General features: G+C 60.7%; 1 protein-coding gene across 7 annotated transcripts; it reads left to right on the top strand.

Annotated features, from left to right (window-relative positions):
• The first annotated feature begins 467 nt into the window (after window positions 1–467).
• On the top strand, window positions 468–9,580 carry ISLR2 (immunoglobulin superfamily containing leucine rich repeat 2). Of its 7 annotated transcripts, none has more exons than XM_003901179.5 (4): window positions 2,050–2,740; window positions 3,333–3,400; window positions 3,970–4,079; window positions 5,524–9,580. In XM_003901179.5, exons 3-4 carry the CDS (start codon window positions 4,001–4,003, stop codon window positions 7,770–7,772), a joined length of 2,328 nt encoding a protein of 775 aa, XP_003901228.1. In that variant the 5' UTR covers window positions 2,050–2,740; window positions 3,333–3,400; window positions 3,970–4,000; the 3' UTR covers window positions 7,773–9,580. The 7 variants fall into 7 exon arrangements, with proteins under 7 accessions (XP_009208864.1, XP_003901228.1, XP_009208859.1 ...); XM_009210595.4 differs by having other exon boundaries at window positions 2,050–2,748; XM_017960767.3 differs by having other exon boundaries at window positions 2,050–2,876.
• Window positions 9,581–10,249: the final 669 nt, after the last annotated feature.

The following is a 10,249-nucleotide window of genomic DNA, read 5'->3' as shown; positions in this document are numbered from 1 at the left end:
GCGCCAATAGATTTTTTTTTCAGGTATCAGATATTTATTTGAATAGGCCCCTGAGAGAGTCATAAGACTCAGAGAGAAGGGAGAATGGGAGAGGTGTGTAAGAAGCTTTCGTGCCAGGGACGACTATCGTTCAAGAATTAGGAGACGCCCTGGGCACTGGAAACACTACGCAGAGCGAAGTAGGGACCGCGCCTGTGTTGTGTAGGGGACCAGAGGTTGCTGATACCTGGGACATAGACTGGGTGGGCACGGGAAGTAAAGCCTCGGGACTTTGGTTAAGCGCGCCCCACTGGAGTATCGCGCAGCAGGACTGCAGAGCCGCGGGCAGCGATCGCCTTGGTGCAGGGTTCCAGCCACATCTTCCTCGCCCAGCCGGCACCCTCCGCCATTGATCCGCCTCTGCGCCCGGCAAGCGGTGTCCAGCAGGGGGCGCGCGCGGAGCAGGCTTGGGCCCCAGGAACAGCGCGCGGAGCAGGCTTGGGCCCCAGGAACAGCGCGCGGACGGAGTCGCTGCAGCAAGTCCCCAGATCCAATGGGTTTCAGTCTTCCCCACCATCCCGACGCTCCGGATTCACAACGTTGAAGTTAAGGGTCGATCCGCAAAAAGTGGCCGGGGACTCCAGCTCTCCATTCCTGGGTCTATCTGGGGTCGGCCCCAGCCTGGTTAGAAGCCTTAGTCTGGATTCGGCAGATTCTGAATCTGGGACCCTCTGCGCTCCCGGCTTGGAAACCTTGTCACCCTCCCCTCCCCCACCCCTACTTCCACACACCTGATTAGTTGACTGTTTCTTTAACGATCAAAGACGTGGGCGGCGGCAGGGTGAGGTCTTGGTTCCCTGCTACCCAGCCCTCCCGTAACTGTGTCTTTATTAACGTTATAAACATTAGACCGGCTTCTGCGCACCGGGCGGCGCCGGACGAGGTGCGCGCAGTCTTCTAGCTGAGCTCGGAGGCAGATCCAGAAGTCGCGGCTCCCACCCCAGGCCTCGGCGGACTCTGCCTGGGGCGACTCGGGCTCCAGCCCTGCCCGGGCGGGCACTAGGGGCTCTCCAGGCTCGAAGGCAGGGGTAAGGGGCGTCTTTCCCCCAGGGCAGCCTAGGGGACAAAAGCATTTGCTGTAGAGTGAGCTAGAGCCTCCGGGACCGCGGGAGTCAGCTCCAGCGCAGGGGTGGTCACTGCGTCTTTAACCACCCAAGGTCTCCCTGCCGAACTCCTTGGCTTCTGCAACCCTGTCAAGACAACAAGGAAAGGGGGTCTTCCCTGGTCCTCGGGCCCCGAGGTTTCCGGGTTGCTTATAGGACGGGTTCCTGCAGTCCGGGGAAGCTCCGGGCAAATAGCAAGCCCATTCTCCCTTCCACTACCCAGATTCTGCCTCCCTGCGGAAGGCAAAAAAGAAAGAAAGAAAACAGGTAAAAACCAGGGGAGGGCCCAAAGGCCTTGAGTCTCCCCGCCTGACGCCCCTCACTCAGTCGTGAAAAGTCCCCTGGACACGCCATCCGGGACCGGACTCAGCTCCAGCTGCTGGGCCCCTGCCTCCTAAAATCCTTCCCTGGCATAGGCTCCCAAGACCGCCCCCTCAGGGATCCCAAGACCGGACAACTGCCCAGGACGCAGCTCCCCGCCCCCACCCCCACCTTGTTCGGCAGACAAAGAAGGGTGTGCTGGTCCCGCTGTCTGCGTCCCTCCCCCGACCCCGCAAGGCCTAGAAACCTCAGGGACTCACTCCCAGGCTAGGGACCCAATCCTGGCTGCCCCACCACAGGGTCCCCGGCAGGGACGGGTCACAGTGCTCTCACCCATCGACCTTTCTCGAAGACACCTTCCCTGAAAGGCGCCTTGCGCCCTCCCCATGGGTGGGCTGGGGGGATCCCAGGCCAGAGCAGGCTATGTGAATTTCTGTGTTCTGAACTGGGGCTAAGCGAGATGCGATGGTCCTAGCCCGCCGGGCCGCCTGTAGCGACGGCAGCAGTAGGAGAGAGGGAGGGACGCTTGGAGCGTGAGCGCACCAGTCTGTTCATATTTAATTTACAAAGCAGCCTTGGAACCCCGGGCCGGGTGGTCTCTTTAGATGCTGCGCTCTTACCCTCTCTTCCCCACCCGCTTCCCTAGCTCATTAAGATGCTCAACACTCAAATCGGGGTATTGATCTCCACGGAAGCCCCAAACCCGCGCCATCGACCCACCACGAGAGACCCCCCATGGCCCGGGGTGATGGCTGTGGGACTTGGTGGGCCCGGAGAACTCAGTGGCTACAGAACGGGTGGGGATTCTGCGTGTCTCCTGGAGCCTGAACCCCTTTCCTGGTTCTGGCCGGTAGCTGTCTCCAGGGCTAACGTGGGCAGCGCACGGGGGGCGGAAACCGGGTTTTAGCCAAATGCCTCGACATCGCCGCGCCTCCGCCTCCTCGTCGCTGAAAGAAATGTCGGGGTTTCATCAGAGCTAAGGAGCGAGAGTCGGGAACAGCGAGTCTGCTGAAGCCGGCTGTTGTGTGAGGGTGTGAGACGGCGGAGCGGTGGGGGGCCACCGCAGCTTGGGGGATAGCGCGTGTGGGGTTGACCGAGTGTCTGCTTGAGAGGCTGGGAAGATATGGGGGGCAGGGATGGGAGAAATGCTGAGGCCTGAAGTCCCCAGCCCACCGTGCTCAAGAGTAGCGGACGTTTTGACACCATCCTTGTCTGTGCTACTGTCTGCTGCAGCTTCCGTGCCTCGTTCTCCTGGAGCAGGCAAGACCTGGAGTGAGGTGCTTGGGTGAGCTCGGGAGAGCTTCCCCCTGCTCCACCTGTCCCGCGGTGCGCTTAGGCCAACGAGCCGGGCAGTGGGCTTCAAGCGCTGGTTTAGCCACAAAAGACCAGATGTAAAGAGTTCCGGTTTAAGAGGTTGGGCAGGGCTACGGTGGGCTGGGGAGGGGGGCGTCCCTTCCCAGCACGCCCTGCAGGGCTGTGCGTTCTGGTCTCGGGTTAGACAAGCAGGCGGGGCGGAGGGGGGTTGGGGCGGCGGCGGCGGCGGCGGGGGGAGACTAGGGCTTATATCAGCCCAGATCCAGGCAAAAATGGTAGGGAGGGCGCGGCGCTCTGCTAACACTATCAATTATGCATCGTGTTGAACGTGGCTTCGGGGAGGAGGCGGCTAGCAGCGGGGGGTGCGGGAGGGAAGGGTCCGCGCGAGCTCTGCTACGCGCAGCTCCGCGGGTCCGGCTCGAGGTCTGTCGGTGCCATCGCCTGCATTTGCAAAAAGAGTTTAAAGGCAAAGACGCTCCTTCCCCCACCCGACTTCAGCCGCGCGGCTTTCCTTCCCCCAAATTCCTCAAAGATGGTTTGTCTCACGTGTTGCAGGGCGTAAAAGCGGCTTGCATTCAATTAGCAGTGAAGCTTGCGGGCGCTGGCGGGACAGGCGCGTGAGGGTGAGTTCGCGTGAATGTGTGTATGCGTGTGCGAGAGGAGAACGGTAAGTGTCCCGTGTGCAGGTGTGCCCGTGAAAATGCGTGTGAATGTAGCAGGGACTGAACACATTGATGCGATTATTACCTGACCATGGATGATTGTAACGTGTGAAGGTCGACTATGGGGAGGGTGTGAGGGACTGTGTGTGCGCGAATGTGTTTGAACGTTGAGGGGGGAGGTGGTGTGATGAGGGACAGTAACAACGTCAGCGGTGTGTAAATGTGGGGGTACCTGGGTTATGGGGGGTGTAGTAGGCTGCGAAGAGCCCAGCCGGGACGGTGGGCGTGGGATGCCCCTTATGACCGACTTGGCCTTGGGGAGGGTCTCCGTGGCTTTAACAAAAGTAGACCAAGCAGGAGGCAGGAGAGGCTATGCGCGTCCCCGCCAGGCCCTGGAGCGCGCAAGGACTTTCTCCAACCTGCAACCAGAGAGGTGGGGGGAACGGACGCAAAAGGAAAAACTGAAGTGGTACTTTGGGGCCACCGAGTCCCCAAACTTACCTGTCTCTTTCTTTGCCCCCGCCCCCCAGCCACAACACATGCGAGTATCTTCCTTGGGCTATGTTTCCTGCTCTGCCACACCGGGTCTGGAGAAGGGGTTTCAGCCCTAGGACATTTACTGAGAGTCGGCGAATATTGGGTAAGTAATGGGGGCCACCCCACAACCTTGACCCAGGTGAGGGTAGGTCCAGCCTAGAGCACCCCATGGGGTGCAGGGCTGGGGGGGAGGTGCTGTCTGGGAGGAACTGAGAAGGGAGGGAAGGGACCCTCCCAGAAGAGCACAGGCAGAGTGAAGGAGCAGGTTCCCAAAGACAGGGTGTGGGAGGGGCTCTGCCAAACCTGACAGGCGCTCCAGAGGGGGCAGGGAGTCTGTGCAAGTTCGTTTGTGTGACCGGGCTTAAGATTTTATAGGGAGGGGGACCTTAGGCACCGTAGAGCTGTGGAGAAAGGCGCAGAATCTTTCACCTTCTCCAGCTTCATTAGGTAGTGGCAGCCCCATGACCTGTTGGCTGAGGACGCCTCTGCCCAATGGGAGCCGCCTGGGGGACCTGAAAGGAAGCTCTAGTGACCACTTTCCCAACACACCTGGTCCAAACATGGGGGAAGGACCTCCTTCCCCATAAGGAAGGTTGGCAGAGCAACCTTCTTCTCCCCTCACAGGAGCTGCAGCCCCGGGCAGGTGACTTCGGCCTTAGATGCAGAAGGGCATGGGGATGGGCTTCCCCTGATCCCACATCTCAAGTCGTGCAGTGCAGGTCCTCCTATTGCTTCTCTGCTGGGTTTTTATCACAGTGGAGGGCTGTGTCCACACACGGGCGCATGCCTGTGTTCTTGTGGATGGGTCGGTTCGTGTGAGGACTTGTGTCCTTGTGTCTGTTAATTCTCACAATGGACAGGAAAGCGCTTTGTACCGTGGTGGAAAACGCTGTACAAATGCCGGTTCAGTTAAGAGAACAATGAGGTCTCCAGGGTCTATTGTATCCGTGTCTGGGTGCATATGTGTTTGTGAGTTTAGGAAATGTGTTGTGAGCCTCCTAATTGAGCATCAGGTCCTCTAAACGCCTGCAGAAGTTGGCGGTTTGATGATGAACCCCCGCGTCTGTTTGTATTGTTGTGCGCCTGAATGGGCGTGTGTGCGAGTGCTGTATGTGGGACAAAGGTTCCAGGGAGGACAGCCAGTCTCGGACAAAAATGTCCTTCCTGGGTAGGATGCATTTCACCGGGTTAAACTAAGGCTTAGAAACACAGAGAGGGGTCCGTGAGGAGCCCGCTGGAGATAGGCGAGCTGCGGAGCCTACGGAGGGGCCAGCTCCAGCGTGAAGGAAGGAGTAGGAAGGGGAAAAAAGAGCGATGTACCGGGCCGCTGGAAAAGGAAATTAGGGCCCTGGGAGGGAGTATCCGTTGAACCTCGAGATTTTTATTGACCTTCACTTCTGGCCAAGAGAGGCTCCTGGCCATAGAGGAGGTTACCTGAGTCCTGGAACTTGTGCTAGACGGGTTTGCGGAGGCAGAGCTTGATAGGGGAGGTAAGCTAGGGTTCAGTGAGTCACCTTCTTTCCTCTTCCCCTGGCTTCCATCTGCAGGAGCCGTGATGTTCCCCCTTCGGGCCCTGTGGTTGGTCTGGGCGCTTCTAGGAGGGGCTGGAGCATGCCCTGAGCCGTGCGCCTGCGTGGACAAGTACGCTCACCAGTTCGCCGACTGCGCTTACAAAGAGTTGCGCGAGGTGCCAGAAGGACTGCCTGCCAATGTGACCACGCTTAGTCTGTCCGCTAACAAGATCACCGTGCTGCGGCGAGGGGCCTTCGCCGACGTCACACAGGTCACGTCGCTGTGGCTGGCGCACAATGAGGTGCGCACCGTGGAGCCAGGCGCACTGGCAGTGCTGAGTCAGCTCAAGAACCTCGACCTCAGCCACAACTTCATATCCAGCTTTCCGTGGAGCGACCTGCGCAACCTGAGCGCGCTGCAGCTGCTCAAAATGAACCACAACCGCCTGGGCTCTCTGCCCCGGGACGCACTGGGTGCGCTACCCGACCTGCGTTCCCTGCGCATCAACAACAACCGGCTGCGTACACTGGCCCCCGGCACCTTCGACGCGCTCAGCGCGCTGTCACACCTGCAACTCTATCACAATCCCTTCCACTGCGGCTGTGGCCTTGTGTGGCTGCAAGCCTGGGCCGCGAGCACCCGGGTGTCCTTACCCGAGCCCGACTCCATTGCTTGTGCGTCGCCTCCCGCGCTGCAGGGGGTGCCGGTGTACCGCCTGCCCGCCCTGCCCTGTGCACCGCCCAGCGTGCATCTGAGTGCCGAGCCACCGCTTGAGGCACCGAGCACCCCACTGCGCGCGGGACTGGCGTTCATGTTACACTGCATCGCCGACGGCCACCCCACACCCCGCCTGCAATGGCAACTTCAGATCCCCGGTGGCACCGTAGTCTTAGAGCCACCAGTTCTGAGCGGGGAGGACGATGGGGTTGGGACGGAGGAAGGAGAGGGAGAAGAAGGAGATGGGGACTTGCTGACGCAGACCCAAGCCCCAACGCCGATTCCCGCACCCGCTTGGCCCGCGCCCCCAGCCACACCGCGCTTCCTGGCCCTCGCAAACGGCTCCCTGTTGGTCCCCCTCCTGAGTGCCAAGGAGGCGGGCGTCTACACTTGCCGTGCACATAATGAGCTGGGCACCAACTCTACGTCAGTACGTGTGGCGGTGGCAGCAACCGGGCCCCCAAAACACGCGCCTGGCGCCGGGGGAGAACCCGACGGGCAGGCCCCGACCTCTGAGCGCAAGTCCACAGGCAAGGGCCGGGGCAACAGCGTCCTGCCTTCCAAACCCGAGGGCAAAATCAAAGGCCAAGGCCTGGCCAAGGTCAGCATTCTCGGGGAGACTGAGACGGAGCCGGAGGAGGACATAGGTGAGGGAGAGGAGGCCGAAGACCAGATTCTCGCGGACCCGGCGGAGGAGCAGCGCTGTGGCAACGGGGATCCCTCTCGGTACGTTTCTAACCACGCGTTCAACCAGAGCGCAGAGCTCAAGCCGCACGTCTTTGAGCTGGGCGTCATCGCGCTGGATGTGGCGGAGCGCGAGGCGCGGGTGCAGCTGACGCCGCTGGCTGCGCGCTGGGGCCCTGGGCCCGGCGGGGCTGGCGGAGACCGGCGACCCGGGCGGCGACCCCTGCGCCTACTCTATCTGTGTCCAGCGGGGGGCGGGGCGGCAGTGCAGTGGTCCCGCGTAGAGGAAGGCGTCAATGCCTACTGGTTCCGAGGCCTGCGGCCGGGTACCAACTACTCCGTCTGCCTGGCGCTGGCGGGCGAAGCCTGCCACGTGCAAGTGGTGTTTTCCACCAAGAAGGAGCTCCCATCGCTGCTGGTCATCGTGGCTGTGAGCGTATTCCTCCTGGTGCTGGCCACAGTGCCCCTTCTGGGCGCCGCCTGCTGCCATCTGCTGGCTAAACACCCGGGCAAGCCCTACCGTCTGATCCTGCGGCCTCAGGCCCCTGACCCTATGGAGAAGCGCATCGCCGCGGACTTCGACCCGCGTGCTTCCTACCTCGAGTCCGAGAAAAGCTACCCGGCAGGCGGCGAGGCGGGCGGCGAGGAACCAGAGGACGCACAGGGGGAGGGTCTTGATGAAGACGCGGAGCCGGGAGACCCAAGTGGGGACCTGCAGAGAGAAGAGAGCCTGGCGGCCTGCTCACTGGTGGAGTCCCAGTCCAAGGCCAACCAAGAGGAGTTCGAGGCGGGCTCTGAGTACAGCGATCGACTGCCCCTGGGCGCCGAGGCGGTCAACATCGCCCAGGAGATTAATGGCAACTACAGGCAGACGGCAGGCTGAACCTCGGCCGGTCCGGCCCGCCCATTCCCGACCTCCACCTAGGGTGCCTGGGAGCAGTAGTCTAGGGCTGGCAGGACTTTTGTCCCCCGTCCCCAACTTTCACCTACTCCTCCCCCTTACCACTTCGCAACCTTGACTACTAGGGACTTCCAGTAGGGAGTGGGCCGATTTCACCAGTCCCCGCTACCCACGGCTGCCATTCTCCCTGCGGGCTGAATCCCCTTACCCGCCAAGCACAGTGTTTCTCTTACCCCATGCAAGACTCCACCCGCAGACGATGGGAGATATCTATGTTCCTCCATTCCCATCGCGATTATCTGCGAAATCCGCCCTGCAGCCCGCCCCACCATGGGCTCTGGAGCCAGAAGAAACGAGCGAAGACGTTGGAAACCTCACGGTAACGCCGTGGTTTCGGGGCCAGCCCGGGCCAGTGGAGGGCTGTGGGGTCGCACTTCGACCCCTCCCCCTCCCCCTTCCTTTCTTTGTTTTTCCTTTTTTTTTTTTTTTTTTTTTTTTTTTTTTTATTTGACGGAGTCTCGGTCTGTCCCCAGGCTGGAGTGCAGTGGCGCGATCTCGACTCACTGCAATCTCCGCCTCCCAGGTTCAAGCGATTCTCCTGTCTCAGCCTGCCGAGTAGCTGGGACTACAGGCGCGCGCCACCACGCCCAGATAATTTTTTCTATTTTTAGTAGCGATGGGGTTTCACCAAGTTGGCCAGGATGGTCTGCATCTCTTGACCTCAGGTGATCCATCCGCCTCGGCCTCTCAGAGTGCTGGGATTACAGGCCTGAGCCACTGCGCCCGGCCCCTCCTCCCTTTCAATCCCTACTCCCAGAAGCCGGGATCCGTGGCAACCCCTAATTTTTAGTTCCAAAGCCACCTCCCGGCAGGGGACCAAATCTTTCTGTCCTCCCACCCCCACCCCACTTCTGGCCTGTTGGAGTCCAGCCCGGTGCCTGGGGCGCCTTTCAGCTCCGCGCTCAGATTTTCCTGTTTTCGTTGTTTTCAAGACAGCGACATTTCGGGTCTGGTGCTAACACCCCCTTCCCAGCCTCTGGGAAAATCGGGTGTGTGTGTCGGGGGGTAGGGAGGGAATGCGTTTTCTGTTGTCTCTCTCCTAACTTAAAGCGCCGCAGGACCGCGCGCCTCTTGGCGGCTGAGCGCGTGGACTTGGTCCCGGGCCAATTTCGTTATCCGTGTGTTGGGCTTTCCGGAGGTCTGTGCGCCCGACAGCGCCGCTCCTGCGGATCCACCCGACCCAGACCCAGCTGGAAAGCGCCAGAGGCGGAGGAAGCTGACTGTGGCCTCCCAGGCCACGGCTCTCGGGAGGGCTCGCGCCCTAGTTCGCACAAAGCCTGCGCGTGACTGTGCGACTGTGCGGTGGGATCCGGATGGAGCCGAGCCCCTCTGTCCTCTCGTCTCGGTCCTCGCGTCGCCCCGCCCCACCCGCCCCTGCTTCGGCGGGAATCGTTGTTTGCCCGGCGTGTAGTCCCTGACAAGCGTGCCCTGTAGGAGAAAAGTCTGTGTCCTGTAAAGTGTGACCGTGTAGTGTAGGGGGGCGGGCGGGGGTGCAGATGGGCGGGGAGGGAGGGAAAGGGAGGGGTGCGGCGCGGCGACTGGGGGCGGGGTTCTTTTTTCCATTTTGAAAGAAAGCGTCGGGGTTGGGGTGGGGGGAGTTTCAGTCCTCGGGATCTGCGGTCTTCGCGAAGCGCAGCACAAGCGCGGGCCTGGGACGGAGTAGCACCCGGAGCCCGTGCCCTTTTCTAAACGCGTCTGTATGCAAACAGTCAATAAAACAATCGATTTGAGCTGGGCTCGGTGACTTTTTGTCAGGGGACAGAGGGAGGAGGCCTAGGCGATGAAGGAGGAAACCGCGGAAGGAGGGAGCCCCCCTGCACCCTCCCCCCAGCCTCCCGTTGGTATCTTGAGAGATTTCGTGTTTGTGTGACCATTCCGTGATTTTTTGCCAGGTGTTTGCACCCAACCCTTCTCTTGGTGTCTCAAACTCCAGGGTGGGGTGACAAAAAACGAGGGCAGGCTGGAAGTGAGTAGGGGGGAGGTTGCCAGAAAAGAGGGCGGGTGTCTGTAGACCCTAAACACAGGTAGTCTGAGTGTGCGTCCACGTACGTTTGCACTCGAGAGTGTGCGGCACCCTCTTTCACTTGGGACTGTCGGTGTAGTGGGGTGTGGCTGTGTGTGGTGTCACACTGCCCAGTTTCTGTGTCTCCACATCAGCCTTTGAGTTCCCTGAGAAGCCGATGGGAAGAGAATGGGATTCATAGGGACAAGACTGCTGTGGCTTGCACAAGAGAAATCACAAATAACACAAAGTACAGAGCGGGCAAACGATGTAAAGCAGGAAAAGGGGAGAACCTGGCCAGGCTAATTGCCCAGAGCAAGCGGGCACGTTTGGCCTGGGAGCCAAGTGTGTGTGTTGTGTGGGTGGGTGGGGAGCACTCAGTGAATGATGCATGGAC

This window comes from Papio anubis, chromosome 7 (assembly GCF_008728515.1).
Source record: "Papio anubis isolate 15944 chromosome 7, Panubis1.0, whole genome shotgun sequence".
NCBI lineage: Eukaryota > Metazoa > Chordata > Mammalia > Primates > Cercopithecidae > Papio > Papio anubis.
The sequence above is the reverse complement of the archived record's forward strand: the minus strand, read 5'-3'. Positions and strand labels throughout refer to the sequence as shown.